The 16,184-nt window shown below is 37.8% G+C and overlaps 1 protein-coding gene across 8 annotated transcripts in view; it reads right to left on the reverse strand.

The window, feature by feature from the left end:
• The window catches only part of CCSER2 (coiled-coil serine rich protein 2), a 52,253-nt gene that overhangs the window by 20,630 nt on the left and 15,439 nt on the right, over positions 1 to 16,184 (reverse strand). For all 8 annotated transcript variants that reach the window (XM_053388300.1, XM_053388299.1, XM_053388298.1 and 5 more), the window contains 4 exons: positions 9,037 to 9,127; positions 7,230 to 7,389; positions 6,519 to 6,708; positions 208 to 291 (listed from right to left, as the gene is read on the reverse strand). In XM_053388300.1, the coding sequence (XP_053244275.1) occupies positions 208 to 291; positions 6,519 to 6,708; positions 7,230 to 7,389; positions 9,037 to 9,127 (525 nt within the window). The remainder of the gene's footprint in view (positions 1 to 207; positions 292 to 6,518; positions 6,709 to 7,229; positions 7,390 to 9,036; positions 9,128 to 16,184) is intronic.

Below are 16,184 nucleotides of genomic sequence, written 5' to 3' on the forward strand. Positions count from 1 at the left end.
AAACAGTCTGCAGAGTTTGCAGCTGCTTTGCAAAGAAAGAAAGAAAGAAAGGAACTCCTCTCCTTGTCATACCTACTAAGGGTAAACAAGATAATTCTTTCAATAAATAAATAAATAAATAAATAGTGCTGACCTACACACTTGATGCTTTTTCATTAGCTCCTTCATTCAAAAGGGTCAACTCTGAAATAAGCAATGTTGGTTTACCTTATAAACTGGTTCAGGCTCCTGCAGTTCTGGGCTTGAAGGAAGTGAAAATGTGATGTTGTGGAGTGACACATTTTCATCATTCTGCAAGAAGAGAAAGGTTTCCATTTATTTGAGCACCTAAATCCTATAGTATTTGAATGATAAATACTACTAATTCTTGGATTATTCCTGACATTTTGAACTGACCTTGGGAGATCTGGTAGTTTCCAAATGGTTCCATCTTATCAGAGTTTTATTTCAAACACAGATTTCCAAAACTAGATAGTGAGATCTGCTAATAAATTGTATGCACTGGGACTTCCGGGTCAGCGCCATCGATTAATGGCGGATTCCCTCTGAGTCTTGGAGGGACCAGCTCCGCGGGATCAGGTCTTACCGCTGCGGCAAAGCGGGGGCCCTTTAAAAATCACAGGTGGGGGAAGCCTGTGAACGTGGGGACTCGGCGGGCACCATTTGCGCCCCCCCAATCTGCGAAGGGACCCTTTTAAGGGCTCTGGAGCGGGACGGGGTGAGCTGCGCAGTGCTGAGAGTAGACTGCTTCTTCCGCGGAGTGAAGCCACACAGCCGTGATCAGAGAGCGCTGACTTTTTCCTGGGACAATTGGACTTTAAAGCAACTACCCGTGAGTAGGATTAAATTGGATTTAAAAGGAGTAAGAATAAGCCAATTCGACACCGAAGCGGGAAGGTATAAACAGGAAGTCTGCCTTCCCTTCTTGTAAATAGATCAAAGCAAAGAGACTGCAAAGCGGAAACTTGAAAAGACGTCTTTGAAAAAGACTTAAATCTTAACATCAGGAAAGCGGTCTCCCCTCCAGATTGCAGGAGAGGAGGGGGGAAAGTTTGAGGTGTATCTACCCGCAAAAACAAGAGGAAAAGGAAGCTAAAATCCGCTGCCTAAAACCTGGGAACGGACTACCCCTAGACAAGGAAAGCCGCTCAGTGGAAAGCCTATCGGTAAGCAGAGGATTTTTGACCTAGCTCTGCAAAAAGAGATACAGTGTTTCTGGACTTCTCCTGGTTTTAAAGTAACTGTCTAAGTGGACTGAAACTGTTGTTTTTAAGTGAATTGGGGGACTCATAAGGACTATATTTGTTTTTAAAAGTTGCAAGTTCCGGCTGTTACTGTGTCCCCCTAGAGGAGGTTTGACATTGCTACAATAACAACTGGGTTATAGGAAAATTCCTTTCCAAAACAAACTTTCAACCGTGGGATTGACCTTGGATTCTCATGAGAGTGTTATGGCAGATGGAAGAGGAAAGTTAGAGCTGGCGCAGGAAAAGACTACTAGGTCTGGCAGACACTATCAGACAGACACTGCGCAGCAGCAAAGGGCTTCAACATCTGGAGCATCTGGAACATCAGGGGCTGCTCCTCCACAGGTCAAACCAAAAGTTATGTCGTCCGAAGACGTTTTGGCACATGCACTTGGAAAAATTAATGAATCCTTGGAAAACCTAGCCAAGCAGGTAGCTGAGACAAATAAACAAGTAGCTGAAGCATCAGTTAAAATTGATCTGAATACTACAAGCATTAACAATTTGGGACAGAAGGTGACTACCAATACACAGTCTATTGAAAAATTATTACAGGAATCTGCTTCGACCAGAAAGATAGCTGAAGAAGCAAAAGATATTGCAACTGCTACTCAAGAGAAGATACCATCAGTATATAAGCAATTGGAGGACCACGGTTTGACACTGTCCATGATTGAATTGAAAGAGAAACAAAGGAATTTAAGAATCAGGGCTGTACCAGAACGTGAGAAAGATAATCTGGCTGACTTTCTTACACAGGAATTTACAGATTTTTGGCAACAGGACTTGGGGAAGGAAGAATTTAAGATAGTGAGTGCATTCAGACTTGGAAAAGGACAAAGGAGGAACAAGGTGAGGGACTGCTTGATTACTTTTCGAACAAAAGAGGAGAGAGATAAAATTTTGAATCTGCACTATCAAAGGACTTTGGAAATTGACGACTCAAGAGTGGAGATATTTAAGGATATTCCAAAACATCTTTTGGACTTAAGGATTAACTACGGAGACCTAGTTGCCCTGTTGAGAAGAAATAGAATTCTCTTTAGGTGGGAATTTCCCCAAGGCCTATCCTTTAAATATAAAGGAAGAAAGATAAAAATAAGATCAGTTAACGATAAAGACAGGTTTTTGAAAGACCACGAAGAAGATCTACAGAAAGAAGCGGAATCCGGAGAAGAGCCAAGAGCACTGGAAAAAGGAATACTAGATATAGCAAACCTATTCTTTGGATTGCACGGTCCAGAGAAAGAGACACCACTGACAGAACAAGAACAGACACTCGGTGCAGTCGGAGGCAAAGCGAAGTAACCCCATCATGGCTCTGCAACTTTTAAGTTGGAATTGCAACGGCCTTAACTCTCCTCGGAAGAGAAAAAGTGTTTTTCACTTACTAAAAAAGGAACAATTGGACTTGATTTGTCTACAAGAAACTCATGTAACAAGGTTACACAGGAAACTACTTATTAATAAGAGATTGGGACAGGAGTTTATTTCATCTGACAAAGTTAAAAAAAGAGGAGTTGTGATATATGCAAAGGAGAGACTATTACCGAAATTAATTTTTAAAGATGAACAAGGAAGATTCCTGGCAATTGAAATTCAAGTTCAAGGAGAGAAATTTCTGATTGTAGGAATTTATGCACCGAATGAGGGGAAATCTGAATTTTTTAAAAAGTTGCATGAGACCTTATTGGACTATTTAGATTACAATCTGATTTTGATGGGGGACATGAATGGAGTAGTATCTACAAACATGGACAAGGCACAAAGACAGGTAGTTACCAAGGATGGTAGACTACCAAAAACCTTTTTTGAGATGACAGACAATATGGACTTAGTGGATATTTGGAGGTATAATATAATGGTAAGGATTTGCTGAACCAACAATTTGTGGTGGAATACAAAAAAGGGAGGTATGAGGAGGTCCGGGAAACAAGTTAAAGGAAACTAAGCAATGGAAAATTTATGTGTTTTTAATTATTTTTATTTTGTTTTTTTGTTATTTATCTTTTTTCTCTTTTTTTCACTTTATTGTAATACCTTAAAAAATCTTAATAAATATCTTATACAAAAATAATAATAATAAATTGTATGCACTGATTTTACTTTTCATTTTAGTTTCTCAGCACTAAGAATCTATCAGGTTCCTGAAATTGTCAAACAATTTCTGGTATCCATCTTCAAAGAAACTTTCCCCCCAGCAGTATTCAACATGTTAAATACTAGCTTTATTATGAAACTGCTTTGAGAGAGAGATGAAAGTAAGTGTTTCTTAATGCCTAGACCACACAATGATTTATTCAAGAATTATAAGGGCTGGAACTTAATTTGTTACTTCTAGTTTGTTTGCTGAATAATTATTAAAAGGTCACATAGCTATGGGGTGTTATACCATTCCACTTCACCAAAACTTTTTTGGTTCAGGGATTTACAGGAATCTTGCATCCTAGAAGGCTACTGAACTACAGAAAAGTGAAGCTTGCATTTAAACTATTTCTTATGTGTAACCAGGCACTTTGGTTATATTAGTGCAACAGATTCGGTAAGATTGAGATTGTAAATTTGTGTTTTGGCTGCACTACTAAAGGGGGGGGGTTCCTCCATTCAAAACATTTCCACCACAAGTGATGTTCACTTCATGAAGTATTCTACTGTACACTATTTACAGTGCACCAATAGGTATAAAAAAACCAATAAAAATGAATGTTTAAAGAAGGTGTTTGGGGATATCTGCACCTTCTACTCGGCTTGCTAGTTTTCTATATACAAGAAGACATTCAATCATGTGAGCATCCCCCACCTGCAGTTTGAAGTCGTATAGTCCAGAGGCAGGATTAAGGCCTAGTTCTCACTGGAGTGCAACAGCAAACTGAATATCACTATTTCCAGCCAAGATCCACACATAATAGGTTGTTACACTATATCCCTAGCTTGATAGGACACATACAGTGTAGCACCTTTGTGCATGCAAAAAAGACCAGGTTACATATGGTTACTTTTTTAAAAAAGCCCCCCTTGAAATATTCTGAGTATTTGAAAACAACCTTTTTTTCCAATTTTACTTTCCGTCTACATGGCATATATTGAATTCTTCTTATACTTCCCAGACTAGCTGAAAGATACATAATCACCATAGACTACTTAGTTGTTTTTAAGAACTAAGAATGTTGGGCTTCTTCTGTTCAAAGGGACCTCATCATTAGTGACATCATAACTGTAATAAGTGAACTTCCTCTACAAAGCCAGCACTGTACTGATATGTTAGAAAATGGAAGATTTCAATTAATCATACATTTTACCAATGTACCATAATTTGTACTAGCAGCACACATTTTACTTGGGAGCACAATGATGTGATGTTTTATTTCACTTTCCCCAAGAAAAAGCAGTTTGAGGAGCAGGTACTGAAAACTGTTCCCTCACTACATAGTGCTCTTAGACACAGCTGTAATTGAGAGGGAAAGATGCGCAGGAGGAAGCCTTCAAAATGCTGTGCTTTATATTTTTGTTCCGGCAGGCTCTCCCAGCTGGATAAATGGGTCTTTACCATGAGTGTCCATTTGTTGGGGTTTTAGTATTGTTTTAAATGTATCTGTTGTTTTTGTGTTTTTAATGATCTTACATGTAAATGGCCTTGAGACAGTGGTTTACCAGGTGAGTAACAGATCAACTGTAATAAATAATAATAATAATAATAATAATAATAATAATAATAATAATATAGCAGAATAGCACTTAAGAGCAGTGCTTTACATACACAAGCACCCTGGGAAGCACAGCTCCTAAAGGAAGGAGCGTTCCACTTTTCCATCCAGGCTGCTCTGTAGCTAACAGCAGTACTCTACTTGCCAGAGGACCTGACTAGAGGGAGGGCAGCTAGAGTGTCCATTACTGGGTAGGGTTTCTTGAAGCTGAAGTCCTTTCGTACTTAGAAAAGTCAGGTATGTTATTCACAGGTACAAAAATAGAAAGTCTGAGCCAAGACAGTTATGCACAGGAAAAAGGGATGACGTTTACGGTTATTGTTTTCGCAAAGTAACTTCAGAAGCAGGCCTCCCTCTCTCTAGCGAGGCTTAGACTAGACATTTGCAAATCCAGTCCAGAACAATTAGGTTAACACTCAATTTAACTTACACATTTTCAGTTCTTTGACTAAAGCTTTGTATAATCCTATCAATAAAGCTATGTATGCAAGTCTCTCTAACAATCACACCTTTTTCTTTTTCGAATTATTATGCAGAAGAAAAACAATCCACACGCATGTGAATTAACACCATAGAAATATGAGCACTACAAATCTGGCTGAGAAGTGTTAGAACATTCACAATCATTATTTCATCTAAAGCAGGTGTAGGGAACCCTTGGCCCTCCAGATGTATAACTCCCATCAGCTCCAGAAAACATAGGCAATAGCCAGGGATGATGAGGGTCACAGTTCAGCAACATCTGGAAGCCCAAAGGTTTCTCACATCTAATCTAGCCCCCTGTACACAGGTTTATTTCCTCCCCATGACAGAACCACATCACACATTCGGCAAAACATGTACTTCTGCTCCCCCTTGCATGAAGGGGAACTTATGAAGTGAGCTTCAGTGACATAGGGCATTCTAACAGATTTTGCTTCACTTCCATGCGTCTGAGCACAATTACATCACAGTGTTCGAAACTCCTATTGTTCTAGGCTCATTGGCAACAGGGAATTTCATTAGCACAAGCAGTTTCTGAGCACTGGGCACAGTACTGCGCTTAAGATTTCAGGTTAAAACTGCAGAGTAGAAGAAAAGGAGGACCTTTTCTGCCTCCCCACTTCCAGCTACTCTCTGAAGACTGGAAATGAGACCCTCTTAAGAATATTAGGGGGGTGGGCAGGGGAAGGACTAGACTATGTGAAAAATGAACGTATTGTTTTAGCTGCATTTTCAGCTATGTATTCTTGTTATAAAAAGAGTGTGCCTAGACATTCCGTTGTTGCGCCCATAACCTAGGTTTAAGGTGCCATTTAGCTCCTAGCTTTCATTTTTCAGTTTCTAACACTGATCACAAATGAAGCAATTTAATTCAAATGAAATACGATTGCTCGCTATTTTTTTAAAAAAACAACAACACCAAGCCACCCTAGTCTTTTACTTGATAATAAAGACTAGAATCAAAGGAGGGTTAGGTCAGTTGGTATGGTGGCATGTATGTACACACACACTTATTAGCATCAAGTACCGTAACACAAACTAGTGACAAGTGTCCCTTCAATTCCCATGTTAAAAACTTGCTAACCTGATTAAATATTCTTTTCAATTTTAATAACTGAGTTTTCACAGATGTGCAGTCTTGAACCATATGCCGAAGGGTCATTTCATCCAGCATCACAGTGTTTGCCGGCAAACTTCTCAGAGGTGGGTACAAGCTTGGTGCTCCATATCCTTCAAGGTGACCGACAGGAGGAGAGTCAAAATAGTTGCAGCTCCTGAAAAGTGTTTTAGAAATGTTTTAATAGACAATCTTCTGATGTACTTCAGTAAGAGAAACATTCTGAAATCTTTAATACCAATCAAATATTACTACAGCTATCACTCCATCCTTAAATCAATCAATTATGCATAGGGCTCAAATAGTCTTGAAGAAAAAAGGATACCTATGTTTTTCGACAGCATATGTACAGTATATGCAAGAAAAAGTAGCCTTTTCTACAATATAAACTGTAGACTACAAGCACTAAGTACTTTCAGTCAGCTTTAACCAAATGATTTCTGTTATCTCCTTAAACACCCTTTGCCAAAGAAGTTGTACATATTTACACCCCCACCACATGTGAACATAATTCTCTGTTTCCTCGCATCCCGTCCAACATAACACCAAATAATCCTTGTTTATTTGATTTAATTTGACTGGTGTTAAAAACCATCTTCAAACTAATTTATAATAATTTTCTTTTATTATATATAGTTTTAACAACAAACAAAAAAGAGTGAAAAGTAAGGGCCTTACCTGTTCAGATCATTTCTACTATGGGAACAATGGTCAGTATGACCAAGATGATAATGGTCTTGGGCATTCCATCGTTGTGGTGTCCTCTTCCACAACCCCTCCTTCTGCTGTCGAATATTTCTTTCTGGCCGCTCATAACGATTCATATTTTCACAATCCACTACATAGATAATAGAAACTATTTCAATATTCATCTAAATGGAAATATGATCACCCAGAAATGCAAAGTGGCTGCCAGATATAACTCATTACTGATTTACAATGATGTACGGAAATAAGTACAGGAACTGATGTACAACAAATTTGTGTTATCAACTGCTACTGCTGCTAACTTGGTGCTTTTAATTATTTGTATAAAACTGTGATGAGACTTTAATTACTGTTGTTCATCAGTTCAACAGCAAAAGGCAGGATACATATGTTTTAAATAACTGCATCCACAAGGTCACATTACTACTTCAGTTAAGAAACTTATTGCTTCAATCACAAAGGACAAGAAGTAATCAAAACTTAAAACTGATGCTGACAGAATTCAGCAGTATTTTTTGTTGTAATGAGTAATTCCCTTACCATCAGAATCCTAAGATTTAAGAGTAACCTTTAAAAGCAACAGAAACAGCATTTCATTTTATGGCAAGATAGATATATGAATATTTAAACAGAAAGCACAATACAAAACAGAAATACAAAAAAGTTTTAACATATACATTCTATCACATAATGAAAATGAGATTTCAGAGATCTCTCAGTTTGCACGAGCAACAACAACAGATTAGTAAGTGAAAGCTGTGACTGGCAGCTACTTACAAGCTATTAAAAGCCAAGTAAAAAATAATAATGGAAAATACTACCAGGAAGGAAAAGTTTCAAGAAACCCTTTAGGCTTTTTACTTACCCAGACACTTTCTCTTCACATTGTCAGGCCTCGGCTACGAGAAGCTTTTCATAAAAATGAGCAGTCTTATTCTACTGCCTACTCAGACATAGTTTTGCATAAGACCGTGGTAAACAGGCCTTCCTTCCTGCTCATTCCCTGCTTGCGTATTGTTGGGAAATGAGCCCAATTTGACCCTGTGATTTAGAACTACCGCCTTCCTCACTGAGAACATACTTGCTGCACTAGAACGGTTGCTATAAATAGAGGGCAAGTTCCCTCACAGACTCCAAAATGTAACAAGTAAAATACAGCCCTATGAACTATTCTAACAAACTTATTTAATAAACTTTTTATGAGGAATCTAACAAGTATAAAGTAAGGTGCATTAAAACATTCAACACAATCGTATATTAAAAGCTATTCTTTAATAGATATTAGAACTCAGTCTACATGTAACAGCTTTCACAACTTAATCCCAAGACAGCCAAAAGTATTTGTATAAAATACTTTTACACTCTGGCTGAGCTTTTACACAATAAAAAGTATGTGATTATTTAAAAATCTCTTATATAGAATGCAATACAAAACACATCAAGAATTCTCCTTAAAAGTACTTTGAAAGCTGAAAGCCACGACACTAAGTAAAATTAGTGCTCATAAACTGTTTGAAAAAGGTTTTAAGGAAATGCTGTTTTCAGAACAGGATGCTTTAGAAGCTGTATTACAGTAGTAGGAGCAGCAATTTCCCCTGAATAAAGACATGAAGCTGAACACAGGGCTCAGTGTTGCTGATGGTACCTCTGTGGATGTTTCCCAAGTTCAGGAAATGACAGTCATAGTTGGCAAGGAAAGAGAGATGGGCAACCAAAGTAGCCAGGGTAAGGGAAGTTGCAATAAAGCATTTAAACATATTCAAATTGTTTCACTAACCATTATCACAGGGTGCGTCTTCAGGTAAGTCAACATCGAGCATAAGATCATCATCTTCAAGATCGCATGAATCAAGATTATTCAAAATATCCTACAAGAAAATAAAAAATACCTGCTACAAGATGTGCACATTTGTGTCTGTCTCTCCAGTTTAAACTATGTGCCTTTTGAAATAAACATTTCATTGACTCTCCAACTGTCTCACACATCAGAACACCAAAGTGAAATTACCATGCTCCAAGCCAAGGTGTGTCATCTTTTCAAGCTCCTGGAAGTACCAGGAGAACTAGCTTCCCTTCCCTTTCTTATAATACACTAGTTTTATGGTGCTGAATCTTCCACATAAAAAATAGACAGGTTTAGAAATCAAGGCTAGAAAGGAACCAGAGCAGGTATTAGACCTGCCTGCCTGAACAGCTGCAATGCTAGTCATGCAGAGGGACAGAAGAATCATTCCAATGGCTACAGCAGATCCATCTACAGATGTAAATTGCCAGATGCAGAGGGTAGGGGAAACTTCAGGGATAGCTAGGCCAGCTAGAACTGAGCAATCCCACAGGCCACTTTAATAGGTGGGTGCAGCTCTCCACCTGTCAGTCATCTGCCATCACCAGGCTGCAAAGGAAGATCCATACCGAAAGTGGGGCTTGCAAGGATCAGTTGCCCTCAGGAGCTCTTGGTCAGAAATTGCCTACTGCAGTTGATCCTAGTGAGGGGGGGATTGCTGTCAGTGCCAATCTGTACTTTAAGGCATCCAACTGTTCCTTTGTAGCCAAGTCTTTACCTGCCTCACATTTGACATGATAGCAGATGTGGGGCAGGTGGGCATCACTTAGGGAAGAGAACCTTGTGGACAAAATTAGGATCCCTACAAGGTGGAGGTTTCCCCTGCCTGCTCTACATAATTTAGTTTTGAAAGTGATTTTTAAATATAGATAGTTACTGAGTAAACTTATAATTTTATCAATCTTAATAAGTCTATTACGTTAGAAAAATATTAGCTGAAAATTACTCTGTCGTTAAAAACAGCACAAATATATCCCTGTATACATGTAAGAAGAATATAAACTTAGAAACATCTGGGCAAAGCTCACTGGCCATGCCATAGTGTCAAGCTTAGTGATATCCTGCACTCAAATAAATGAAGGATTGGCAGACAAGGTTTTGTTCTCCCCACTGCCTTACAACCATTACCTGAAACAAGTCAGAAAGTTACAGAAAAGTAAGGCTTGACTAGCAATCCCAACAGTGATATTCTCTCTTTCTCAAAAAGGAGGGGGGCAACTAGATTGATTTTGATATATAGAATTTTATGTTGTTATGTTTTGAGCTATCAGACTTAGAACATCACACAATTTAACTCCTACCCAGGTAACACAATTAGCACAATGTAATAGCATTCATACCTTTAAGAATGAAAAAAGGAAGATGATTAAGTGTAAAAATGCTCCACAACTTAGGCTTACTATTGCAGCTACCATAGAAACCATGTGGCAAGTCAGGGAGTCCTTCTAAGCTTAATCAACTAGCTGTCCAATCAGGAAGCAGCAACCACTGACATTGCCTTAACATCTCCAGTCTCCCTGAAGCTAACTAAACAATCACATAGGTCAGTATGACTGTTGTCATGGTGACAAAGAAGTGCTACTATTAGCATTTGAAGCCACCACCCCTCCATCATCTTATTGACTCAGGCAAGCAAGCAAGCAAAAAATAAAAATAAAATAAAATAAAATCAAAACAAAAACATCCATGAAGTATTTGCTGAAGTAAATATTAGAGAATAATTTGGACAAAAAATGTCTCTTCCAATTTAACAAATTTTATTCATATAGACGCAAACACCAAAAAATAGGGAGATTTAGCACACATTTGCGCTCCATGGTAGCTACGCATGTGCCAGATATTAGGTGTAAGATAGCTAGCCTATACAAATGTGAAGGCAATAACTAAGCACAATAATAATTCATTTGTAATAACGAGCATTCATATTGCTTGTAATGCTGTTATATTAGTACATGCTCCTTTTTTAAACAAATTAAAAGAACTCATTAGATGTCTATCCTCTGCACTAGAATGTGATTCCATTTCTTCAAGAAACTTTTTACTCTCCCCACCCATCCTACAAGAATGAGTGCATGAAGTTCAAAAAAAAATCTACATGTTTAGAACATACGGTTAAAATGGTATGTCTCTAGCACACATGGAATTAAAATTAAAGGCATGTTTTTGCAAAGCTTCCCTGGTTCTTTTCAAAAACACTTATGAAGGAGAACTTTCCACTGGCTTCTGCCCACAGAATGTGTACTGAAACCTCAACCTCCATCTCTACATGTTTATACTAGTTCTGCATGGAGTGTGTGAACTGGGATGGTTTCTATCAATATGGTTACTTTTCACTAGCTTGTAAGATTTAAACATATAGGTCAGTGCCAACTGCAGCAGTATTACTCATTCCTAGGGTTCTCATCTACTTTGATTCCTCCCACATTTCTCTTTATAGGCTCATATTTGCTCAGCGTGGCAGGGCGTGCCTTCTACAACTCTCTATTTTGTTTTGTTGCCAAAGGCAATCACAAAGCTTTGGTAAGTTTGGAAACAAAATGCAGACAAGTGTCTTACTGGTAAAGAAGTTTCGGTTTTGAACAGCAACAAACCAACACCATTACTCTGAAAGAATCTGGGAAGCAGTCCCACATTCAAAATGAAAATATAGATAATCTAGAAGATTAAACAACGTTCGTTAGCATCTCTCAAGGTTTCGGAGTAATATAATCAAGCTCCTTAAAACCAAATCCGAGAATGAATGCATACATACCATATACTAGAGATTTAAAAAAAAGAAAAATGAGGACAGCCATCCTGTGTATAACGTCTATGAGAAGAATGGAAAACAACACTTACAATGCTGTCTTTGTTTTACGTATTATAATATCTAAGGCCCAGGTTTAATGAACAGACTGAGATGACAAACATGCTCATAGATTATCTTTTTTTAAAAAAAGCATTAGCATTACTGACTTAAAATGCATATTTACTACCACTAATAAGGTATATACTTAGTTCACAGCACACCCATTTCCTGAAATGCACAAAAATATACCAGGAATACAACTATAGTTTGATAACATCCTGTAAGGCAGGGACAGGCAGACTTTAGATCTTGCTTGGTATTTTCTTTAAAAACAACAATAGACTAGAATTACTATGGTTCAAAGATACATCTTATATTATGAAACAAAAGACCACAAGTATGCCCTCCTAACAGTTAAGGCATAACTAATCTGTGTTATGTGGTACTGAGTGTGTACCATTTCCTTGCTGGTGGGTAAAATCAATACCTACATAGTACAGCATTCTTTGGAAAATCCCAGCTGCTAGTAGGTGTTAGGACCTGTTAGGTGGCCAACCAGAAACTGCCCAACAGTCTACCAGCGACACAAAATCTACTCTTTGCCCCCCCAGCAGCAACCCTAACCCCCAAATACTTAATTTAATACTTGTCTCTTCAAACAACATTCAGGAAACCTATAGCATATACGTATATACACACACACTAGATACATAAGGTGGAGTTCAATATAGTGGACTCAGCTAGACTGGTAAAGAAAAAGCAATTTATATGTGTTGCATATGTGATATAACATGGTGCCACCAGATGGCAATGTAGTGTCCCATTTTTCTCTACCTGTTTTCCCTGTTCAAATTTACAACGCTTTAAACTGAAATACTTCTTTGATGTGTCTAGATCCAGACAGTGTTAAGGGGGGTATGTAAGAGCAAAATGAAGTCTGTTTGTACAACCAGACTTCCTTTCCACCCCTTGTGTAACCCCACACCACCTAAATGGGGGGGGGGGGAGAGGGCAGAAGAGTTTTAGGGAGTGTAAGGAGCACACAGGGAGAGGGGAGAAAGTCCCATTACTTTAGCAAACCTTGCTCCACCTATTCAAAACCTTAGCTGAATTGAACCCAGAAAGCTGGGAACAGAAACATGAACATGATCTAGTTTAGGACATGAGCAAAACCAAAACTTGCTTCACAGCAAGATCACAGAAAGGCAATATTAAATTTTAAGTTCCTTTGAGCAGCATTTTAAAAAATATTAATACTACCAATACATTTGCTTATGCAAAATCTAGCAGCTTATTACAAAACGCTTAATAATCTGCTAATATAGAAGTATTAAAATTTGCATTATGGGAAGTATTCTCTACTTCTAAAATTAAATGGAAAACAAAGGTACTGAAAATGCAATTTGTTATATACAATGAGAGCAAAATATGCAGAGCAAATATTTAAATATGTAAATTCACAAAGTCATTCAAAGAACACATAGTAAATTTACATGATTAAATTTCATGGTATGAAAAGCAAAACTAAATTAGTGAAGTCCTTTCAGTGGGATGGCAGGGTAGAATGGTTTTAAATAAATAAATAAATAAAATAATGACACCTTTAAAATAGTGCAATAGCCGCAAATAGCTACTATCACCAGATATAAAATATAGGCAGGGTCATTTAAGTGGAACTAACACCATACTAATGATGCTACTTTGTACCTGGTAAGTTTTTCAGTATTTTACTCATTGGAAAGCTATGGCAAACATGCTAACTTCTGTGCAAATAATTAGATATGTATAGCATAGACACTTACACTATGGCAAATGAAAGTAGATACATTTACAGCTGCAGATATTTGCATTTAATACTGTATTTTTATATTCAATTACATAAAGAATAAAGGAGGCACCATGAAAGCTGTCCACCTGATATGATTCGAAGGATGTTTAAACCATCAGCTTATGCTCTTATACTGCCATCTAGCCTCCATTCATGAAGTTACCAAGAAGTGCACTAGATATTCAGCACCACAGAGAATTCAACCAACTTTACAGAGAGTTAGATTATATGTTTATTTTTAAGGGATTCTTCAAATGGAGAGAGCTACTATTTCATAAAATGACCAATGTACTCTAAAACAGCTACCATGATTACAAAATTTGCACAATATCCTTGTTGACAAGCTGGTAAAATATGGGTTAGATGATACAAGTCTTGGGTAGATCCACAGCTGGTTGAACAACTGTACCCAGTGGGTGCTCATTAATGACTTTGTCAAGCTCAAGGAAGGCTTTCATTGGAATGGCATAGGGCTCTGCCTTAGGCCCTATGCTGTTCAACATTTTTACAAATGACTTGGTCAAAGTAGAAGGGAAGCTTATCAAATATGCAGCTTGCATTTATCTTGGTTGGAACAATGGACCCAAACCAACATGATAAAAATTCAGCAGAGATAAAAATAAAATCCTGCATTTAGGTACCAAGAATCAAATACACAAATATAAGGAGGGAATAAACCTAGCTTTGCAACAGTACTTTGAAAAGATTTGTCTAAATTAGTCAAGATAAAGATAAAGCTGAACTAGCAGTTGAAAGAGGTTGGTAAAATACTAAATGCAATCTCCAGCAGCATTGACAGAAACACACACTATTCGCTGCTAAGCAGATCAGATCTGAAGTACTATGCTCAGCTCTGGACACTGCCTTTTAAGGAGGAGACAGACAACCGGCAGCATGTCCAGAGGAAGGTGACCAGGACGGTGAAGAATCTAGAAACTAACTGTTTAGCTGGCGAGAAACAGGATGGTGATATTGTCATGCAGAAGGTAGAGCAGGCTAGCTCTCTGTTATTCTCTAGGACAAGACTAGAACTAAGATGTGGAAATGGAAACCAGGTTTCAGTTAAATAATGTAAAAAGAGCCTTGCTTGATCAGGCCGAAGGCCCACCTAGTCCAGCATCTTGTTCTCGTAGTAGCCAACCTGTTGTCTTTGGGGAGGTGGCAAGCAGAACCAGACTGTAAACAGGACCATCAGAGAAACTTCCTAACAGTAAGAGCTGTTTGACAATGTAAGAGCTACCTCAGGAGGGGGTGGGCTCTACTTTAATGAAGATATTTAAGCAAAGGCTTAAATAGCTGCATTGAAGATCCTGCACAAGGCAAGAGGTTGAACTAAATGAACTCCATGATCCGTTCCAAATCTATGATTAAATGCCTGTATTTTTTCATACAGCTTAACACATTTTGATTACAGATATTTACAAGCATCAGACAACTAAGCACAGCTCCAGGTAACATTACATAGGCTACTGCTTCTTACATGAAACTTCCAACTCAAACTGTAACCCCTTCCAAACCCATTTATATTTCATACTATGAACAAGAGTCAGTGATTGTGGTTTTACTACAAAAATCTACAGGTTTCACAAAAAGAAAAAGATACACTCTCGAAGGAGATAAATACTTAAGCAATAGATTTATTCTCTTTGATCTCTACAAGAAGGACTTTCAGCTGAACAAGAGCTCTAGGAATTTTACTCAGCCTTACAGAAATGCAGTTGTGGTTAGCCAAATAAAGACCTCCAGTTGCCTGGGAAACCAAACTAATCTTGCTAGACTCGAGAATTTCAATATATACTTTCAAAGTGAAATATATTTTAGGCATAATGACTATCAAACAAATCTTGAAGGTAGATTTATCTGAATTTCTCTCCTGCCAGATCTTCAGAGTTCAGAGCAGGTTACACATATATTTATAGTGCTAAAAATATAAAGATGATTTCAGATTTCTTTAAGTAAAGCAGCAGCAGCAAGACAGACTGGGAAACAGACTCTTAGAAAAGAAAAAGTGAAAGCACTGCTAAAAGAAGGACAGGGGGATTTATAGAGAAAATTAATTTCTTTTTGTCTGTCTTCAAGTACAGAATATTTTTCCCCTACATCATTATATTTGAAAGATCTTTATCCAGAATTTGTCCCTCTGAAAAAATCGAAAGAATTTATACAGGCAACACATCTAGCAGTCTTTATAAGTAATCTAAATCAGAGTTTAACAATGTGGCTTAGTGAAACGAATTATATTTAAGTTGCAAGATATTTTTCACTTTTCACCAGGTATCATCATTGCCAGTTTTGTTTTAAATGTTTTCTTTGATGAATAGCCAAAGGCAGCTACAACGCAGCCCATCTGCAACTTCAAGCAGATCATTCAATTGCAGCTAGAAGCTCTCCTGTGGTAAGAGGAAACAAGCACAGTGCCTTATGCAGCAGCTGTAACCACAGAATGCAAGGAGATAACCACTAAAA

This window comes from Podarcis raffonei, chromosome 5 (assembly GCF_027172205.1).
Source record: "Podarcis raffonei isolate rPodRaf1 chromosome 5, rPodRaf1.pri, whole genome shotgun sequence".
NCBI classification, from domain to species: domain Eukaryota; kingdom Metazoa; phylum Chordata; class Lepidosauria; order Squamata; family Lacertidae; genus Podarcis; species Podarcis raffonei.